Below are 22,719 nucleotides of genomic sequence, written 5' to 3'. Positions count from 1 at the left end.
TCAGCTCAGTGGGATAAATTACGGCAGGTGATCCTTACTGAACCATCTCAGGTGTGAAAACTGCCACACTAATCCCTTTTTTTTTTTTTTAAAGATTTTATTTATTCATTTGAGACACAGAGATACAGAGAGAGAGAGAGCATGAGCAGGGAGAGAGGCAGAGGGAGAAGCAGGCTCCCCACTGAGCAGAGAGCCCGACGTGGGGCTCCATCTCAAGACTCTGGGATCATGACCCGAGCCGAAGGCAGACACTCAACCATCTGAGCCACCCAGGCGCCCCCACACTAATCCCTTCTTTAGCAGAGCCATCTCTGGAGCCAGGGTGGCTGGGTTCAAATCTTGGCTCAGCCACTTATCAGCTATGGGCACCTTACTGAGTCTCTCTATGCCTCAGTTTCCCAGTTGCTCTAATCAGGACAACAATCGTATCAGCTGACAGTGTGGTGGTGAGGGCAACATGAATTAACGTGTATCAGATATTTAGCACTGCGCACGGCCTTTAACCATGGTGTCTTTCCTCTTCCCCTCTGTAAACTAAGGATGGGAATAGTACCCATGTAAAGTGTGTTTGAGACCCTGGCATGAGTCGATGCGTGTAGGCCTTTAGTTGTCACTATTAACCATCTCCCTCCATATAGTTGACATCCTCATCAAAGCTTGCTTGGAAAATCAGGATAGCTTCATCAAAACTTTTGTGCATCTTCATGGTGGGTCATTTTCCCATTGATTTAGTCCTATTTATATCACTCACTTCTCCATTTTTCAAGTTGTGTTTGTAACAAAAGCACAAAACTCAGCTCCACATGGAAAGGAGCTTCCTGACTGTGACGGATGGAAGCCTCCCTAGTGGCTCTTTTCTTATGAAAATACACAGAGTGGTGGAAATAAGTAACTTCACGGAACACCTCCACAATATTTAGTTTCATGATCCTAAACATCCATGGTTTGTGAGAGACGAATCACAAAGAAGGTGCACGTATGCCCTACGGGAACCCCGTGAATTCAGTTCAGCGATGCCAAAGTGGGAACTAGCCTTTATTTTTCACATGTGTTATATATAATCTAACAGATATATATTCAATACATAAAAGATATTTATATAACTAATCACATGCCACGCAGTGTTCTATCCACTTCAGATGTATTTATTCTTTATTCTTGATCATGTAGTATTAGTACTACCATTATTTCCATATTGGAAAACAGAAGCACAAAAGGAGTAAGGAGCTGGAAGAGGATCAATCCAGTAACAAGAAGCAGAGCCAGGATTTGGACCCAGGTAGTCTGGAGTCAGAGGCTACAGACTTAACCGTTACGCTGCCCAGCCCATCTCTGAATAATTAACATGTAAGGCAACTCCAGGGGACGCTCAACCCAGGACTTGGTTTTAGAGGCAAAGGGATAAATGATTAGGAGAAAGAGTCTGACCTTTTGAGCAGCCTCACATACCTGGAAACTTAGTTTTTGCTCTTTTGCTCAGAAATGCACCACTGATTGAAGTGAGATGAAGCCTAGCAACAAAGCTACTCGAAGTACCAAAGAGTGAAAAGGGGGGTTTATCTTGAAAATGCTCTCCAGCATTATCGGCAACCAGTGCTAAAAAGCAAGGCCAAGTTCAGAATTACAGTGAATATAAATAAAAAGAGAAGTCGTTTTATATCTTCTCTTTAAAGTATACCATTTCTAAAGAAAAGATACCTTTTATGTAACATCTATATTTCCAAGGGAAACCTAGGGGACTTTGCTGGAGAGCACGATGGAACAGAGACACCTACTGGTGAGAACGAGCCTCACTTCATAGATTTCTATCCTTTAAGAATGACAGTAATTCTCATTATTATTTGAAATGTACTGGATATGGACAGAATCTTCCCTTCCCATTCTAAAAGGAAAAAAATCAGATGTATCCAACTATTTATGTAACAACTCAAGCACAGCAGTTCTAATGTCCCTTATAGGAATACCAAGCTACATTTTAGGATCCTGACTCAATCAGCTATGTTTGGGGGAGGCAAACACTACGCTGGGTGTAAGGTGCCTGGGGCCTTTCATTACTCTCATTTCGACTCAACAAACCCTGTTTGAACACTTGCATTCCAGGGATAGGTAAGAGAGCAACCTATCCCACAAGGCACTCCAATCTCAGAGGCCGGCAGCCAAGATGCTCATCATGCCTGACATCCCAGAGTGGCCCCAGAGAGGAGCTCCTCATCCAGTCTGGAGCTCCCAGAAATCAGACCCTGTCTGATAAGATCAGACATTCTTGTCTCTTCTGGGGCACTCAGATGTTATTTTGATTTCCTCAAAAATTTCACGATTGGGTAGTCATTTGAATTTTCTCCTATACCATGTCAGTTGGTTGGAGTTGGGGTTGCACTTTGAAAAGTATACTTTTCTAAGTTGTGTCTAGGAGAAGGAGTTCAGAAAGAATAAATGGATGGAGGAAGATGAAGTTTAGGAGAGGAGAAAACTTTGTAGGAAGATGGGACTATCGCTCCTCTTTTGCTTTGGTTCCATTCGTTAAAACACTTTGGATTCTGTTTAAACCTTCTACACTTCCTAGCAATAACCATGGATAATTGAAAAGTCTTGATGGCTTTAGGAGAAATAGTTCTCAGTTGGGTTGTTGGGAATGCAATAGTTTGCTTTGCTTTGTTTTAGTTTCAATGTGGAATTTGGAGTTAAAGTAAAAGAACTTGCCTACCTGAAAGTGCAATTGAATGAACAAAAGCGATTAAGGCACCCAGTGATCCAAACAGGATAGTTTCATCTAGGGGGAGATGAGAGAATTGAAAACAAGTTAATGAGAAATGTGTGTATTGGTATTGAGAATATAGCCAATTATTGAGATATACTACTAAGTATTAAAAATAAATTCATGAACACTATTGACTAAGATAAATTGCCAATTAAATTTTATTTATTAAGCACCTAAGTATGAGCATTATGTTTAGAGCTCTAAAGAAAACAGATCTCAATCAGGCTGTAATCCAGGGGGAGAGATGAAACCAATGACTAATCTCTAAGACCATAGGAAAAAATCAGCGGCAGAGTGAACAAGGTAAGGGCAAGGAAAGCATCCTCCACTCTTTGAATTCCCTCTTCCCTCACATCCATTTCGTCCCCAGATGGAAAATGGGCAATAGAGGAAGTAGTTGAAACAACTGGTAGGTTAATGTAGTTGTTTAGGAATGAAAAGTTAAGGGGCTGAAAAGGGGAAAGAAGAGATGGATTGGAAAATAGGTCTTAGAGGATGAATGAATAGAACTTAGGGACTTGGATGTGGAGCTTGAGGAAAAAGAGTTGAACGGAAACATAGATACAGACGTACAATATTAGAACTGGGCGGGGGGAGACTTTAACTCCCAGGTTAGAAAAATGAAATAAAAGCTGTACTGATAGAAGAATCCAGAGGGATTTGCTGCAGGAAGGTGAGGCGGAAGGTGACATCATCATGAGCTTCCTTTTTTCGACTGTGTGTAAGACTAGAGGGACCAATGGATATGGAGGTGGAAATATCACCTAGGAAGTTGGAAATGTAGAACTGGTCTCAGGAAACTATTTCTTTTTCTTTTCTTTTTTTTTTTAAGATTTTATTTATTTATTTGTGTGAGAGAGAATGAGAGAGAGCACATGAGAGGGGGGAGGGTCAGAGGGAGAAGCAGACTCCCTGCCGAGCAGGGAGCCCGATGCGGGACTCGATCCAGGGACTCCAGGATCATGACCTGAGCCGAAGGCAGTCGCTTAACCAACTGAGCCACCCAGGCACCCTCAGGAAACTATTTCTAAATCAGGAGATCTATGGAGAGAATCCATGAAATCTTGTGAACCCCCCCCCCAAAAAAAAACCTTGTGCAAAGAAATTCTATTAATTTGTTTATATTAGGGGTTAATATGAAATCACTTTCACTCCCATGTGCTTTGGTAGAAGGTTAGTTCAATAGAAAAGATTGTTCATTATAAAGGAAGTTCCTAGACATGAAGAGCAATAAATCATTAAACTAAGAAGGAAAAATTTTCCTTGTGAGCCTTTTTCGATGATTACTGAAGTTGAGAGATCATTTAACTGTTTAGAGAGTAAATAAAATGAAATAAACCCATCTATGGCTAAGAGAAACCAAGAATCAAAAGGTTGAATTTAGCACCAAATACACTTTCAGTGGAAGAGAGTAAATACTATAATCAGTTGGCTAAAATCAGCCATTAATATGTGAGATATCACCCTTATTATAATGTTTAGATAAAAAAAGAAAGCCAAAAAACAGACAATGCAAATAAGAGGGAATTTATTTATACTATCCTTAAGTGAGTATATGGTCCTTTTATTAAAAACAAAGAATACAATTCCAAAGTTAAAAGCTTGAGACCTAATCCATAGGTCAACTCTATCTGGAATGTCCTTAATTGGCAAGCATATGCCACATGAATAAAACCAGAGTATTTAGGTTCAGTTCAAGCGGAATTTTTATTCTGCCAATGAAGTTGAGATTTGGAGAGGGAAAAAAAAAAATTACATACCATTTATTTAAGTGGTAAATTTTTTAAAAGAATGATGATTCCTGGTACCAAAACACATTTCTCCAGTAATATCAGCCTTATAATTAGGCATAATAGGTGAATGTTTCATGGTATAATTTAAAAGGTTCTACAAATAAAAATATCTCCATTGCCTGAAATTCTATAGATGAGGATATATTCCTTTGGGTCAAGATACAATCCAACTCTCATAGTGGCATCAATTTGGTAGAACCCGAGCCGGATGTAAAGGCTGCTGGACAGCTATTTGTGTAGAGAATGGGGACAGTGGAAGGAAGGGCCAGCAACATCATGTGCTGTGATGGAGAGCCCTGAGCAGCCCCCCAGAGGCTGAGGACTTGGGGAAGGCAGGAGTGTGAAAGGCGCAGAGGGAAGAAGGGGAAGCAGGCTGAAGGGAGCCAGGCTAAATAAAACTTGCCCCACAACATCTCCCAGACTAACCCGGAATGCCAATATGCAATGGGGCAATTATGTTCTCATTTTCAACCTACCTAGTCATGGTTTTGCAGAGAGCAAATTAGTTCTTTTCAGCCCATTTCTATTGTGAATGTTGGTGTTCTTTGTTTTTCTGCCAAATGTGTGGTACCTGACAATCTCCCAACCATATCATTAGGATGAGAACTTTAAAGCAAAAAGATCAAGCAGCATAAAAGTTGTGTCTTTTGCAGCAGTGCTAAGCCATCATTTGCCTGTGCTTTGTTCTCTTGTCTGCTTAGATTTTCAGAAGCAAAAACCTACTATTTATGCAATGAGAGGGAGGGGCTGTGGGAATGACACTGTGAGGGCTTTTTTTTTTTATTATTATTATTATGTTAACTCTCTTATTTATATAGAAAGCTTAGAATTTGTTTTACTCAGCTTAATGTCTTAGGAAATAAGATTTAGAAACTCCAAGGGCCACAGATGGTATTTGTTGGATTGCATTTGCATAAATAAAAATTTGATGAGATAACACACATATTCAGTGGGCTACTCAGGCCTGGACAAAATCCTAGAAAATGCTTTTTAAGGAATTCTAAACCAATTTGTAAATAATGTGACAAAATGAATGTTGTATATTTTATTATGTTTATCTAAATGATCCCAAACCATAAAATAGTACTCTGATACTATGAGAAAACCGATGATTCTTTCTCTCCTGGAGCCCAAACCTCTCAGCCTCCTAGAGGCCATTTAATGTGGTACAGCTGGTCGGTGACAGCCAGGCCTCATTAGATTGCAGTTTTATGTGTTGTCTTAGTATAATGTGTTTAGTCATGCCCTCTGCCTGTTTGGGGAGGTCAGATTTTAGCTTTTTGGCATATATAAAACTGGCCTGGCACTTAGAAGACCTAGAAGTCTAAAAGACAAAGCTGTGCTCAATAATCAACTCTGCAAACAACAGCTGTGGCCACAAATAAAATAGCCATTTATTTGTGAGTAAATAGTGGGGAAAAGACAGAGGTCTTTTCCAGCATATTCTCAAACACAGGAGGCAATATTTGTCAGTATTGTCATCTCCAAAGGAGCAAGACAGCTGTTCATGTATATACAGGCATGTGTTTGTATGTGTACATATGTTACAGAGATGAAAGTGCTTCTGTGAAGAATGTCCACCTCTTCACGTATTTATGTGTCTTCAGCACCACATGGAAGGACAGCACCGCCTGATTAGCTGCCAAGATGGAGTTCCCATGGCCCTGTCCACTAACTCTTCTTTCCACAGTGGCCCTCTAAGCATATCCATAGAACCCCAAATCTCCAGAAAACCCATTTTGAAAACCAAAGAAGAAAGTGATTCTCAATATGGAGATCAAGAACAATTATTTTAGAAGCGTTTAAACTGAGCCTGATTCAAAATAGTTGTACACCACACAGAACATAAGCTTCTGAGCAGACATTGCTTCCTGCCATGAGAAGGAAAAGGATGTGTGGTAGCCTTCAGACTGAACAGATCTGAACACTTGTCATCATATAATCAGTATATTTTTATATGTAGACTAAATATCTGGGTGGTTGAATTTTGCAATCCTAACCAGGAATCAGTGTAGACATAAGTCTTCATCTGTGAAAACTATTTGTTGCATATGTACAATAACATTAGCCACTGTTAAATAAGCACCTACTAGATGCTACATATATTTAAGCTCTAATCTTGATCTTATCAGCTCTTTACCTGAAGTATAGATGCCTCATCATTGTATGAGTGACAGAACTGTGATTTGAATCCAAAACATGACCAAAAGCTAAGATTATAGTTTAAAATGATGGAATCAATTATTTTAATGTTACTATTTAAGTCATATATAACTCTTATAGGATAAACATTTACCTAATCAAAAATCGGGTCTTTTATCTTATTTTGAGACAAATCATATAACTGAAAAACCCACATGGTATTTAGAAACCTATATCAATCAATGGCCTATATCAATAATGTCAACTTCTATTCAATTTTGAATTATTTAATTCAGAGGTTAATTTTAAAAAGTCCTAAAATGGCGGTAATGATCAGGCATCAGGACGCTTCCTAACAACAAAGGTATATAACCTTATGAATTTTATAACAAAGGTTTGCAAAATAGATTTGCTAGTTATTAATGAAAATTTATCACTCCAGCTTTATCATAGAAAATATCATGAAGTAAACTCCTTGGATCCATTTAAAACCCAAATAACAAAAGAAGCACAAAAAGTAGTAAGTAAAAGTTCGGAACTCTAAATGTCAGAACTAAGAAAGGGCCAATATGAATATGCCACAGAAGCTATATATAGGTAGATAAGTTGTCCAAGTCCTAAGTCAGAGTAGTATTGAAAAAACTAAGAGTTTGTCCTTTTTGGGGGGTAGCCTTCCTTCTCTCCCATTGATAGAAATTATCTAAAACTCAGCTTAGGAAACATTAGGATCACATTATCTCTATATAGATCATCAAAATAAAATAATAAGTATAATTTAATACCTATTATTGTTACCATTATTTAGGGGTAGGAATTACGGTTCAACAAACACTCAACCAAGCATTACTCACCCTCCCTGATATTCTCTGATGCCTGGGTGGCACAGTTGGTGGAGCGGCGGACTCTTGGTTTCAGCTCAGGTCATGATCTCAGGGTCGTGGGACAGAGCCCCGCGTCTCGCTTAGCGCAGAGTCTGCTTGTAACTCTCCCTCTCCCTCTGTCCTTCCTGCTAGTGCTTTCTCTCTCTCTCTCTCTCTCTCCCTCTCTCAAATAAATAAATCTTTTTTTAAAATGCCGGTTATGACCCTCAGAACTGATTTATGATCCATAAAGGGATTGCTACCCACAGTTTGAAAAATGCTATTCAAAAGACCTATACATGGGCCCATCGCTGGCTCAGTCAGTACAGCATGCGGTTAGAGCCCCACATTACCCACATTAGGGATAGAGTTTACTTTAAATAAATAAATACACACATACATACATAAGTAATTTTTAAAAGGTGCTGTACACAGGTAACTGTTTTCAAGGACCTGCTTACAGAGAGACAGGGATACACAGTACACTTACTGGTGCTTTTTATGTAAAAATTGGTTTAGCTAGACAACAGCATGAGAATTCCCAAACACTTTTAACTTTTAAACCAACGCTACAGAAAGTGTTTTGAAGTTGGGTTTTTAAATTTCCTAAGATCAGAGAAATATCTTGTTGCCTACTTTACCACTGTTATTTTGTAATATTTCCTTACTTATCTTTCTCCTGCATCCTGCTATTATAATAAGTGACTTCCACAGCCTCTGGACCCACATGTTCTAACGTGTTCCGGGCTTCCAATTACAATGCAGGTGTTAATTACCTACTTAACAAATCCTAGCTATTTACTTCCAACAGTAAATACAACTTAGTTTCTCCCAATTAAACTGTTTTTCCTGCTGACGAAGGTTCCAAACCTCTTTGATTGTCCTCCCCTTTGCAAATAACATTAAATCCACTTTTCAAGGAAAAGGATGGAATGGCTTTGTGTGTTCTCAGCTCTAACACTGAAGATGGGACCCTCTCACTGAAGAATATGACCTGACTGTATTGGTTTCCGAGAGCTTCTGCGGCAAAATATCACAAACTGGGTGGCTCAAAACAACAGAAATGTGTTCTCTCACAGCTCTGGAGGCTAGAAGTCTGCGATCAAGGTGGCCGCAGGGCCCCGCTGCCTCCAGAGGCTCTCCCGGGGATTCCTTCCCTGCCTTGACCTAGCTTCCGGTGGTTGCTCTCCATTCCTGGGATTCCTTCCTTGGCTTATAGCTGGACCACTCCAATTCCTGCCTCCACTGCCACATAGCCATCTTCCCTTTGTGCATCTTTCTCTATCTCTCCTGGCCTCTTTAGAAGGACAACAGTCATTGGATTTAGGGCCCACTCTAATTGAATATGACTGCATCTTAAATAATTACATCTGCAAATAAGGTCACATTCTGAGGTTCTGGATGTACATGAATTTAGGATGGCACGATTCAATCCAGTATGCCGACTTTCCGAAAGGACCAGGCGTTTCTCTCTGCCAGACTTACTGAAATCAATGGGCAGCATCCACAGAAATGAGCTCAGTGGCAACTGCAGAGGGAAGAGTGTGCTAACTTCAAACAGGAAGTTGTAAGAATAAAATTCTTCTACCTCTAGCAATAAAGACCAGCTAATAATTCTGCCCCAAAGCCTGGAGTCCCTAGGAAAAAAATGTATTTGGTTAGTGTAAACATACTGGCATTTCCATGGAACTGTGTAAGCTCCAGGATACTCTCACATGCACTGTATAATGTCAGATCTCTGCAACCCAGTAATGTAGATGAAAGTGGCACGCATAGCCCCAGGCTACGCAAGGAAAGCCGGTGGCTCCGGTCTGTGCTCGGGTCATGTGGTTAATTTAGTAATGCAGACCCAGGGAGAAGGTCAGGTCCTCTGACTGCTAACCCTGCATTCTTTCTACGGTCAAGCTCAAGTGTCTCCTGTGAAAGTGTTTGAAGCAGTGGCTGTCAACTGCAGGCTAGGCGGGAGGTCAGGGAGGAATTGGAGACCACGTTAACATCACCTGGTAACTACGCCCACCCACCCCAGAACCTCTAAACAGTGTCGAACTGCCCTGCAGGACCTAACAACCCACTCCCATTTCCAGAACGGAGATCTCCTTTGAAAATCTGTAGAAGAGCCTCCGAAGCTGATTTTTTAAATGGCATGCTTTTGTGCCTTCGGTCAGAGCTCCTCAAATTTAAATGTGCCTATGAATCCCTTGGGAATCTTGCAAAAACAGATTCTGATTCAGCAGGCCCAGGATGGGACCTGAGATTCTGCATTTCCAGTAAGCTCCCAGGTGATCCTGCTGGTTCAAGGATCACATTTTGACAAGGCCTTGTGTAGCTCTCCTGATAGGACCCAGGAGCGACTCTGTACAGAGAACAGAATGTTGTCTGTGTGATGGTAGGAAATGACCACATCAGACGGCTATAAAAAGCAGGACCCTCTGCCCAATAAACACCTCCTCAGGTCCCAATAAGTACAGATGTTGTTTGAGCCCATTCACCGCATTCCACGATCACTGCTTGCAAAACAAACCAAACAGGATTCAAATAAAGGCCCTTGGTTGTGAAGCTCAGCTTCGTGCCATGAAGAACATCACTGTGCAAGGGAAGCATCAGGGAGCAGCTTACAGCTCGCAGGCCCTGGGACCACTAAGCAGTCTCCCCTAGGAACAGATGTAAAGCAAACCATGCAAGTTTTCTGCAGGCCTGGCTGGATGGGCCTCCCTCCAACGGTTCCTTTGGCAGAGCTCCTCCATTTCAGCGTGGCCCTCATATGTCTTTGGTTTTCTGGCATTCTGTAATGTGGTCTTAATGATGCTGACCCAGAAGTACTTTTCAGAAGACGCTTACTGCAGAGCTGCATTAAAAGGAAAAATAACGATTACATTATGGCTTTTGGGTTTTTGTTTCTGGTTTTTTTTTTTTGTTTTTTTTTTTCTGAAACTGCTGGAACACAGTCTTTAGGTATGGGGATAATGGTAGAAATAAATCCTTGAATTTCTCTGTTCCTGGTGATTGATGAGCTGATGAGGCCAATGAGGTGTCCAAGGAACAAAGCCAGGTTTTGATGGCACTTGAATTCTGGAAATTTAGAAGACTTCCTTGCAGAAATGGGAAGTCGGAGTAGGTGAGAAATAGTTCAACAAATGAGTGTACTTTCAGGGAACAGCTAGTCTAAATGGGTGCCCCCGCTAGTCTTTGCCCAATGTGACTTCAGAATGTACACTTGAGGTAAAATTTTATAAGAGAAAATAGCTCTGGCAAATAATAGTGTGTGTCTCATGTTTTCATGTACCAATAAACTGTTGTTTAACTCTGAGAGAAATTTTTCTTTCTATTCCAAACCCTGAAGTGCTTATTGGAATTTTTTTTTTATATGAAGAAATACTATTTTCAAAGAAAGGGATGATTTAAGGCAAGGATCCCTCTGAGTTTTCCACCCACATGAGATACTCACAGAGATGCGTCCGGGCGGCTGTCTTCCTGGTAAACTTAGTCATAAACACGGGGTGGGAGGCGGTTCCTAGACTCGCCATCTTCATGGCAAGTGAGGCTGAGATTCCACTTTATAAATAATTTGGTGCCGTCCTTCCTTCTTGAACCCCTTTCCCGATACCACTGCAATAGAAACTTCTCCTCATGTCTTCAGTTGCTCTCCTACCCCAATCAGCCCCACACACTGTAATTAGTGATCTCTCTAAAATGCAAAGCTGAGCATGCTGTTCCCTTGCTTAAATTTTTGTTGGTTGGTTGGTTGGTTGGTTTTGTTTCTACTCCTTATTGCAATGTCCTCAAGCTTTAGCAAGCATCAGAATCACCTGGAGGACTTGCCAAAACACAGATTTCTGGGCCTTTCCCCAGAGTTTCTGATTCAGTAAGTATGGAGTGGGGCCTGAGAATTTTCAGCTCTAACAAGTTACCACAAAATGCTGATGCTGCTGGTCTGGGAACCACACTTGGAGGAAGACTGGTCTTTGGGGGAGGCTCACCAAACTCTTCATCAATGCATCGAGTGCCCTTCAGAATTTGTCCATTGCCTAACTTCCCAGAAGCACCCACCCCCACTCATCTCTATGCCTCCATCTGCATCCAGTCCCACTATACTACTCAGTTCCCTGAAATCAGCATTGTGGGAAGGTTGGGCAAGTAGCACACTGCACAAATGATGGGGGCTCCACTCACATGACAAGTACACAGCCTACACCCTTATACATAGCAGCCCTGAAATCACGATGGACTCCTCCATGCCATGCCTTCTTATAGATGTTCCCAGCCATAAAAAATTACTTGGAACTTTCTGAGCAAACCATATGTTTTGGGCTTCAAAGCCTTTGCCCACCTGGTCCTCTTGGCCTGTAGTACCCTTTATCCCCTTTTCTGCATGGCAACTTCTACTCATCCTTTAAGGCTTCCCTCTCAAAGAGAAGATTTATGATTAGAATTATCCTTAGAGGGGCGACTGGGTGGCACAGTCAGTTAAGTGTCCAACTCTTGGTTTTGGCTCAGGTCATGATCTCCCAGTCATGAGATTGAGCCCTGGGTCTGGCTCCGTACTGAGCATGGAGTCTGCTTCAGATTCTTTTTCCCCTCTCCTTCACTCTTCCCTGTGTTCCTCCCTGCACTCACTTGTGTGCTCTCTCTCTAAAATAAATAAATAAAATCTTTAAAAAAAATTGTCCTTAGAGCAAAAAAACCATTTTTCCAACAAGAAAAGGAAGAATGTTATAGAATCTGGATACAACTGTAAATACTCGAGTGTTCAAAATACTCTAAGTGTCCAATCTGTTTTTTCTCCCTCAGGTTTTCATGAATTATTTTTTCAAAGAACTAGAGAGTTGATAAGAAGGAAAAAATGGAGGGAGGCTTATTTCCATCTATTTTGTTCTAGTCTGCACATCTCTTAAGATGTGTATTTATATGGATATGGTATTTTAACAAATTACATTTGTAAATAAACATTTTAAATGGAATATGTAGCATTCTTAAGTTTACACTTTTATGACTTTTACTTCTTTTCTGTGATGCTTGAGTTTTGATTACATGAAATGGTAATGTGTGTGTGCATGTGTTTATATGTATGTACGTATATATGCATGTTCATGTGTATGCATATGTGTGTAATTTTTTAAATTGAGGTATAATTGACATTTAACGTTCTATTAGTTTCAGGTGTAAGACATAACGATTCGATATTTGTATACACTGTGAAATGATCACCACAGTAAGTCTAGTTAACATTTGTCATCACACATAGTTACAAAAAAATAGTTTTCTTGTGATGAGAACTTTTAAGATCTCCTCCCTCAGCAACTATAGCAAATATGCCCCACAGGTTCATTAGCTATGGTCACCCCGCTGTACATTACATCCCCATGCCTTATTTTCTAACTGGAAGTTTGTATCCTCTAACCACCGTCACCCATTTCTTCTCTCGCAACCACAGGTCTGTTCTCTGTATCTATGAGGGTTTTTTAGTTTTGCTTGTGTTTTAGATTCCACATACAAGTGAGGTCAAGTGATATTTGTCTTTCTTGTATGTGTTTTTTAATGGATAACCCACATGATTAATTCTTCTCGGTGGCTTAACATTTTATTGCACAAACCTGAATCTACTCTGATCTATACATGAAACTATCACTTCATTGACTGGTTGAATTAAGAGCTAATAGACTCAGCAAAAAAAAAAAAAAAGTGACACAGAAAAAATACAGCACTTTTCTTTACGAAAATGTATCCTTCTGTGAAGGTGAAGTCCAAAGCTAATATATAGTCTCAAGCAGGCTTCTTAAAGAATGAGGTTAAAAAAGAAAACAGCAGTCTACTCAGCATAATGAAAAAAGAAAGGATTAATGAAAAGGAGAGCTTAAACCTAAGAAAAGGTTATGTTGCTGAACTTGTGAAGCTGGTCTGTTATCATAAAATGGTCTATTTGTAATACCAATTTCTTTTGTTAAACAAGTTCTATTGCTGGTTAAAGCTTTTAGGTTGACTTTGAGCCACAAGGAAGTGATGGAATGTGGCTAAGAACCTGTCTGATTCTTCTGGGTGCTATTAGGCATTATAAGAAATTCTATGAAAAATGACCAAAAAGAGGTTACCCAATCATTGGAGTGTGTGTAAGATGAAAGGTTATCTCCATCTCACTGTTGCTCCTTTCTTTGAAGAGTCACGGTGAGGAATATTAAAGTTTCCTTCCCTAGCCTCCTACCTAATAACTTGCCTCCTAAGGTCTAACCTTTTAAAATACAGAAATGTATCATGGGTAGTGAAACAAAACTTATTCCAGGGGATACCAAGAGACTATCAAATCAGTATCTTTAATCGTAAGATAACCAAAAACTCTTCTCTCAAAGAAGTGGTTTTGTATGTGAGAATAAAAAACTGAAAGAAGAATTTGATAGTATGTGGAACTAGATGGTTTCTCACACCCTACCCCAAATGAAAGGCTTTATGCAGGTGGACAGCTGACCTCAGCTTGGGCATGGATGACTAAGTGTTTTCAAATCCCTCATTCAACAGCATACAAATGGGGGTGGGGGAGGATTGAATTCCTGGGTCCCTGTTATCCACGGGGCCAAAATAATTGACAAACAGCTGAACAACTGAACCTTTCAGTGATGCTCCTTCTTTGCAATGTGTCATGTGGTGTTAGCACATAAGGGCTTCATGCTTGCGTGTGCCAATCAGCTGCGTGTACTTAAGAACAGACTCCCTTTTGTCCTGGGTGGGCCAGGGGAACATTCTGGAGAAGAAAGAACTAGAGCCACCAGCATAGAGGAGAGTACCATGTGTTCTAGGAATATGAAAGCTAGAACTGCAAACTTAGATCAAAGAGCAAAGGATTTCCTTTCTGCTTTGCTATGGTTAATATCGTCCTGAGAAATAACTAGGAAAAGAAGATCGGTGGGTGAAAATCATGATATTCCAATGAACTTCTAGCCTCTTCCTTCGACAAATGGTTTAAAGTTCGGCTTATATGCTCATGCTTTGTCCTTTTTGTGGAAGCAGAAAATTATTCATGCTCCTAATAATGTTTGTCACAGGGCTTTTCCTTCCTGTCAATTTAAATAAGCTGGTTCTGTCCTGAAAATTCTTATCATCACGTTCTCCATGTCGTTTTCTATTGCTGATCGGGTTTTTTGTTTGTCTAATGTGTTATATCCCACTAGGAAGAGAAAGCAGGAATGCTATGTAGTTAAGAGCTTGTAACTCACTTTCACCTTTCAGCATATATTTGTGAAGGAAGGAAGGAGGGGTTAGAGAAGAGGGAAGAGAAAGAATGTACCTGCACTGACCTTCAATGCAAGGCACAGAAGTTTCCATGTGTTTTTGTGGAGTGTTGAATGTCAGTGACTTTAAAACAGATATGAAATTGTATCTAAAAGGGGGATAAACAGTCTAAGTATTTTCTATTCCCCTTAATCCTGGCCAAATGCTTTGTCCAGACACATCTCCCGCATTTCTATCCTACTTTACATTTTATGGGATGCTTCCTGTGCATGATCTAGTTTGATCCTTAACAACCCTGTGAGGTGGCAAAGCAAATGTGGGGCACCTCATTTTGCAGGTAAGGGAACCGAAGCTCAGAGAGGGAACTGGCTTGTCTAAGTAGCCCGCAGAGGTTTCCAGCCTGTGTTTTCATTCCCTGTCCTGTGTTCGTTCCACCACAAAACACCCATTAATACCATTATATCCCTTCAGAGGATACGACATGAACAAGTTGCTATAATTGAGGCAAGTCTCCAACTGCCTTACTTCCTCTCACAAACAGATATCAATGCAACCAATTTTTGGTACCTATTAATGCAAGTGAGAGGAGTCCCAATCTTAACTCCATGTGATCCTGTGAATTTCTGTGTTTATGTGAAGAATTAAAATCGTTATCCAGGTGATTTAAAAGGAAAGTTTTGTCCAGAAAGAATGTCTATTCTCAGTAACTAAATGCTTGGAATATAACAGTGCAATAGCTTTCAAAGTCTTCTCATTTGACTTTTCATTTCTTCAGCAACAAAAGTTTATCTTGGCCATTCAGCCAAATGATAAGATCAGTTGTGACTTGTCCTTGGTTTGGTTTGCAGACATGATGGGAATTAGCAAAATAGTGGTGGTTTAGAAAGAGAATGATCACATGTGAGAGGTGAGAGGGGCTATGGAGATGATCTCATACAAATCTCCAAGGGACTTGGCCAATCTCACACAGATAATTTGCTTGCAAGTTCTGCATGTCCACTTCATTTGCCATGTGCAGACCTAAGTCTCCTTGCTAGAGCTGAGGGATGTAGCCAGCTCTGGAGGCCAGTTGGTAGAGGTAATGGGCATTAAAAATCTAACTCGTGTGTAGTTAGGATAAAAGAGGCAAAGCCTAAATGCCGTACTAAGTACAAGGTTTGCTGTACTAAAAAATGTCCAGGTTTAGAAGTATATCCTACAGTTTAAAGCAAAATGTCACATTTCTTATATTTATTTTGTTTTTTTTTTAAGATTTTATTTATTTATTTGACAGAGAGAGAGTTAGCGAGAGCAGAAACAAGCAGGGGGAGTGGGAGAAGGAGAAGCAGGCCTCCCACTGAGCAGAGAGCCTGATGCGGGGCTCGATCCCAGGACCCTGGGATCATGACCTGAGCCGAAGGCAGATGCTTAACCGACTGAGCCACCCAGGTGCCCCGATATATTTATTTTGTTTTAAAACTCTACAATAAAACAATAAACTCCTATTTGGCTTATTGTCTTACACATCATCTTTGGTATATACTGAATAATTTATCTACAGCGCTGTCTTTCTGGGAGAACTCCAAGCTTCACAAGATATTTAAAATAAGCCTTATTTATAAACTGAGAGCAAATGGCTTTTGACAGATTAAATTTGAACATGAGACAGAAAATAATGCACTTCAGTACCTATGGCTTCTTTAACACGAATAGGGGGTTGCTAAGAGCTTGGGTGTTTGGGTTTTTCCTGTAATCATTGTTTTCCTTCAAGAATGTACTCCAGGGGTATCTGGGTGGCACAGTCGTTAAGCATCCGACTTTTAGTCTTGGCTCGGGTCATGATCTCAGGGTCATCACATTGAGCCCCGCATCAGGCTCTGTGCTTTGCTTGGAATTTGCCTGGGTCTCTTTCTCCTCTCCCTTTGCCCCACTCCCTCTCTCTCCAATTCAGTAAATGAATCTTTGGGGGGGGGATGGGGAAAAAATGTACTCCAAATCATGTTGTGCCTGTGCTGAATTTCCAGGTATAAAGGTAACCATATGTGTTAAGTTGGGGTCAACTAGACTATGGACCGCATTAGTACTGTTCAGTGTTTCATTATTTCCCAAAATTAGCTACTGAAGTCAAATGACTTACAGTCTAGCTGTGATTAGGGAGTCAAGGAAACTGAAGGTCTACCCTGGACCATCCACTTTTGTTCTTTGTCCAAGAGGGTTGGAAGATAATAGAATGATTTCATTTGTATTTGTACTTCTCTCCTTGCTCTTTGAAGTGATAAGCATCAGGAAGATGCATCCAAAATGGGCAGGTGAACAGATAAGATATGGAAAATCTAGAGTATGGATTGTCAGAACAAGAATGATGGCAGAAATCCCAGCACTTAAAATGCCCACTTAATATTATCCACCTGTTATACGACAGTACGACCTTCTAGAAAGTACAGAGGGACCTGGTCACTCATCGTAAGAGCATAAGAACGGATGGGACCTGACCAGTGCTTCCTAAGAAATGTTGTAGTGGCAGAATTTTGTCAGCGTCACCCTGCCATTGGCCTCTGTGGGTGGAGATTCGAGGTGAACATTCCCAACTTGCCCTTAGTAAGCCCTCTGAGTCCATTATCCATGGATTTATCTAAACCTTCTGAGAGGACTTCTAACTTCAGCCTCCACAATCTTTTAGAATAGGATGAAGAGAACCTTTTTTCTACTGTGATTCATTGATCCACATTTTTCAAGGAAATCCTGAAGTATACTCAAGTAAAAAGTACTTACCTTAGTTTTGTTCAAGAAAAATATGTAAAATACTAATCGTAAAATACTGTTCTGTAAGTCAAGGAACCATAAATCTTTATTCAATATCTGTAACACACTCTGAAATACGTTATACTGTGATTTTACTTAATAGAGATTTGAGGGAAGAGATGGAAGCTGGAAGAATAAGAACGAGAAACAATGAAAGGTATAAAAGAGGAATATGAGGAGAAAGGGTCAGGAGAGTAACCCAGAAGAAGAGAAATTTACAAGAGTAAAGAGAGGAAAACAGAGGGAGAAAGAACAGAAGACTGTCATTTACAACTCCTGATGTCAGTTAGAGGCAAACTAATTTTTTCATGATCTCAGGTTTACTGAGCTGTGGGGTCTCAAGCTGCTTAATCATTGTCCTTTGAAACGTTTCCTGGATGCTTAATCTTTAAATTAAATAGTCACTGTCAGGGGGCGCCTGGGTGGCTCAGATGGTTGAGCGTCTGCCTTCGGCTCGGGTCATGATCCCGGATCCTGGGATCGAGTCCCGCATCGGGCTCCCTGCTCAGGGGAGAGCCTGCTTCTCCCTCTCCCTCTGCCTCTGCCTCTCTCTCTCTTTCTCTGTCTCTCATTAATAAAGAAATAAAATCTTAAAAAAAAAATAGTCACTGTCAGGATATTTTTCTCAGAGCTACATATAATAACTGAGACCAATGACAGCTCCCAAGATCATGGACAAAGGTCATTTGAAACCAAGCCAGACCTAATCTAGGTAAGAGAGGCTTCCTACTTCACCAAGAAGTGTGTGTCCCACATGCACAGTCTTTACTAAGCAAAAAAGTGCTTCCTCCCATTGCTCTCAAACCTTCATCTTCATGCTCGGCCTTAAAAATCTCAGCCTTATAAAGAAATTCCTACTTGGGATGTCTGTATGGTGCCTGGCTTCACAGATGTCCCACATACCTGTTCTTGGCCTTTGTCTTTCCAGACTGAAGTCCTGTTCATTTCAGCCTCTAATAATACGAGTGCCTTTCATTTATTTAGCAATATTTGTGTGTCATCTAATCTTGACAACAACCATGAAACAGCTATGACCGTTGTCTTTGTTCTAACAGATTTGTAAACTGAGACAACGAGAGGTTGAAAACCTGCCCAAGGTCACATAGGAAGCAATAAAGCCAGGCTGAGCTCAGACTGACTAAAATCCTGTCATCCCATCTTCTCACTTCTCACTGAGCTCTTCCTCTCTCCTGCCACTTCTGACATTGTGCTTTTTCCTCCACCTAAAATGTCTACTCTGCACCAAAATCATCGTGGATGGTCAGCAAGCTCTTTCTGAAACCTTCCTTGACTGAATGCAGCTAGCTCTAATCTTCCTTTCCCACATGGTGCTGACCAGAGGTCCCCACATCCCAGGCTGGAGGCTATCCTGATTTTGTTCTGCCGTCAGTGCTTACCGTATAAATGGTATTTGTTGTACGAGAAGCACGGTTGTACCGAGTGCTGTATTATCTCTCGTGTGTAGGTCTACATATGTGGTTTTAGTTGTAGAATAAAACTCCTAGAAACCATGAATTCTGTCTAGCATATGTGGCATGTCAGGCGATTCACTTCAAGAAACACAAACCAGGTGGTTAAGAGAAAAAAATAACAAAACTAAGAGAAGGGAGATTGCTCCCCAAGGCGATTCCAAAAGGTGGTTACTCGCACAAGAACAAAGGCAGGGGTGAGGGATGGATTTTTTTTTTTTCAAATTGTTCAGGCCCCGGAATTTAAACGGGTACTACACTGGGCTTCTAAATGAGATGAACTCATAAAAAGTGAATGTGTTTGCATTAGTTAGGGAATTGTAGGCTGTAAAGTTCCGTGAAACTTCCTGGAATATCTTTGAGCAATTCACATCATTGACAGAACAGGGAATCCACATGTCTCCCAGCTGCCTAAGCCATGGAGAGGATTTGCTAACTTGGACTTCCTTCTCTTTTCCAGATCCTGGCCATCGTGTCTATCCTGTTCATCGTGCTCTCCACCATCGCTCTGTCTCTCAACACTCTACCGGAGCTGCAGGCAGTGGATGAATTTGGACAACCCAACGACAACCCCCAGTTAGCACATGTGGAGGCTGTGTGTATTGCTTGGTTTACCATGGAGTACCTTTTACGCTTCCTGTCCTCACCAAATAAGTGGAAGTTCTTTAAAGGCCCACTAAATGTCATCGATTTGCTGGCCATCTTGCCATATTATGTCACCATCTTCCTCACGGAGTCCAACAAGAGCGTGCTGCAGTTCCAGAACGTGAGGCGTGTGGTTCAGATCTTCCGCATCATGCGCATCCTCAGGATCCTGAAGCTCGCCAGACATTCCACAGGCCTGCAGTCCCTGGGGTTCACCCTCAGACGGAGTTACAACGAATTGGGCTTACTGATCTTATTTCTGGCCATGGGGATAATGATATTTTCCAGCTTGGTATTTTTTGCTGAGAAGGATGAAGATGCCACCAAGTTCACCAGTATCCCAGCATCGTTCTGGTGGGCCACCATCACCATGACCACTGTGGGCTATGGTGACATTTACCCGAAAACATTATTAGGGAAAATTGTGGGAGGCCTCTGCTGCATTGCTGGGGTCCTGGTTATCGCCCTTCCCATCCCAATCATCGTGAATAATTTCTCTGAGTTTTACAAGGAGCAGAAACGCCAGGAGAAGGCAATCAAAAGGAGAGAGGCCCTTGAGCGGGCCAAGAGGAACGGAAGCATTGTTTCTATGAACTTAAAAGATGCCTTTGCCCGAAGCATGGAACTGATAGACGTGGCCGTGGAGAAGGCAGGAGAGTCAGCCAGTACCAAGGACTCGGCTGACGATAATCACCTGTCCCCGAGCCGGTGGAAGTGGGCCAGGAAAGCTCTGTCGGAAACAAGCTCCAACAAATCTTTCGAGAATAAGTACCAGGAGGTTAGCCAAAAAGACTCCCACGAGCAGCTGAACAACACTTCTTCTTCCAGCCCGCAGCACCTGAGCGCGCAGAAACTGGAGATGCTGTACAACGAGATCACCAAGACACAGCCTCACGCTCAGCCGAACCCGGCCTGCCAGGAGCAGCCCGAGAGGCCGTCAGTGTACGAGGAGGAGATAGAAATGGAAGAAGTGGTCTGCCCGCAGGAGCAGTTGGCTGTGGCGCAGACCGAGGGCGTCGTGGACATGAAGAGCACGTCCAGCATAGACAGCTTCACCAGCTGCGCCACCGACTTCACGGAGACCGAGCGGTCGCCCCTGCCGCCGCTGTCCGCCTCCCACTTGCAGATGAAGTTCCCACCTGACCTCACGGCGACCGAAGAGCGCCAAAGAGCCAGGGGGCCCCCGTTTCTAACACTAAGCAGAGAGAAGGGGCCGGGGGCCGGGGATGCCATCCTGGAATATGCTCCGGTCGATGTAACTGTGAGCCTCGATAACAGCGCTTGCCAAAGTGGGCTCCACGGCCCTTTGCCGTCGGACGGTACCTCCGAGAGCCCTAAGAGTTCGCTGAAAGGCAGCAACCCCCTAAAATCCAGATCGCTCAAAGTGAACTTTAAGGAAAACAGAGGCAGTGCCCCACAGACCCCGCCCAGCACAGCCAGGCCACTGCCGGTCACGACAGCGGACTTTTCACTCACCGCCCCCCAGCTCATCAGCACCATCCTCCTCGAGGAAACCCCCTCCCAGGGAGACAGAGCCTTGCTGGGCACCGAGGTTTCCGCACACTGTCAGGGACCTTCCAAAGGGCTGATGCCTCGGTTTCCCAAGCAGAAACTCTTTCCTTTCTCAACAAGAGAGAGGAGGAGCTTCACGGAAATAGACACTGGCGACGACGATGACTTCTTAGAGCTGCAGGGGCCCAGGCAGGACAAGCAGGCCGACTCCAGCCCAAACTGCTTTGCAGATAAGCCTAGTGATGGAAGAGACCCTTTGAGAGAGGAGGCCTGTGTGGGCTCTTCCTCCCCCCAGGACCCAAGTCACAACTGTAGGCAAGACATTTACCATGCTGTGGCGGAAGTAAAAAAGGACAATAGTCAAGAAGGGTGCAAGATGGAAAACCACTTGTTTGCCCCAGAAATTCATTCCAACCCAGGAGACACAGGTTATTGTCCCACACGTGAAACCAGCATGTGACTAGTTACAAAAGCAATAATAAATAATAATAATAAAAACTTGTTTCTTAAAAATGCGGTAATAATGCCTGTGAACTAAAAACATGGGAATCCCCCTCCCACAAAAAAAGTGCATAAAATGTTATTTTTGCATGGCATGAACAGTTTAGTTTAAGTACTGTTTAAATAAAGAGTCAAGACTGCATTTTGTAACAAACAAAAATGACTGAGGAACAGTGAACAAATAAAGAGAGCTCTATTAGGAACCAGTATTCGGCAATGTCTGACATTTTTGATCCTTTCATTTCGAATTGTAGACAGATTTCCAACTTTTAATTTTTTTCTGTTACAATGAATTTTAGAATTTGCACATGAAAGGATGAAATGTCATTGCATGCATTCGGTAATTACCAGGACCAAGGTGCTTTGAGCTTGCGAAATGCGTAACTTTGTAAATAATGGGACCCGGGATGCAAAATTGTCAAGAACATATGGAAACAAGTTTCTGAGACACAGATACTTCCTTCGCAGCTACTGCCTGGAGTTGCTGTACAGACTTCTTGTTGCAAAATTGCAACCTCTTCTTAAACCATCTCACATATCTTGCTTTGGGTTATAAAGCTCTTAAAAGTACATTTGTTTAAACGAATATAGTATTTTTATTGTGATATAGTTCATAGGGTGCATTTTTCTTTTGTGCTTCTGCTTAGTTGTGGCACTTGTGGTTTTCTTTATAAATCATGAAAATAGGCAAGATTTAATGACCAGATACCGGCAAATTTGGAATTGAAGCTTGCAATTTTGCCACAGCCTAAAAGCCTGAAAATATGTCAAAGGTTGTATCATACAACTAAACTTTTTTTTTTAAGTGTCACTCCACATTTGGAAATTAGGTTTTTTGTTTTTTGGGTTTTTTTCCAGTTGTATGTTGACCATCAGAAGATGACAGTATTTTCCACTTGAGGCCAACATAAACTTTTCTATCTAAAGAACTAAAGATAGAATGCAGATATGCCAAAACGGGAATTCCAAAAAGTGACTTTTGACAAACTAAAAGCAAAGCTATTTAAGTGAGACTGCCACCCCTTGCATAGTTAGTTGGG

The 22,719-nt window shown here is 41.6% G+C and overlaps 1 protein-coding gene across 1 annotated transcript in view; it reads left to right on the top strand.

Moving 5' to 3' along the window:
- The window catches only part of KCNB2 (potassium voltage-gated channel subfamily B member 2), a 400,876-nt gene extending 378,485 nt beyond the window's left edge, over window positions 1–22,391 (top strand). The window contains exon 3 of the mRNA XM_045896399.3: window positions 19,482–22,391. Within this exon, the coding sequence (XP_045752355.1) occupies window positions 19,482–21,638 (2,157 nt within the window). The 3' untranslated portion in view covers window positions 21,639–22,391. The remainder of the gene's footprint in view (window positions 1–19,481) is intronic.
- The last annotated feature ends 328 nt before the right edge of the window (window positions 22,392–22,719 follow it).

This window comes from Mirounga angustirostris, unplaced genomic scaffold (genome assembly GCF_029215605.1).
Source record: "Mirounga angustirostris isolate CCGP_5_RB_7025 unplaced genomic scaffold, mMirAng1.0.hap1 SCAF_4, whole genome shotgun sequence".
NCBI lineage: Eukaryota > Metazoa > Chordata > Mammalia > Carnivora > Phocidae > Mirounga > Mirounga angustirostris.
Note: the sequence above shows the minus strand (reverse complement) of the source record. Positions and strands in the feature narration are given on the sequence as shown.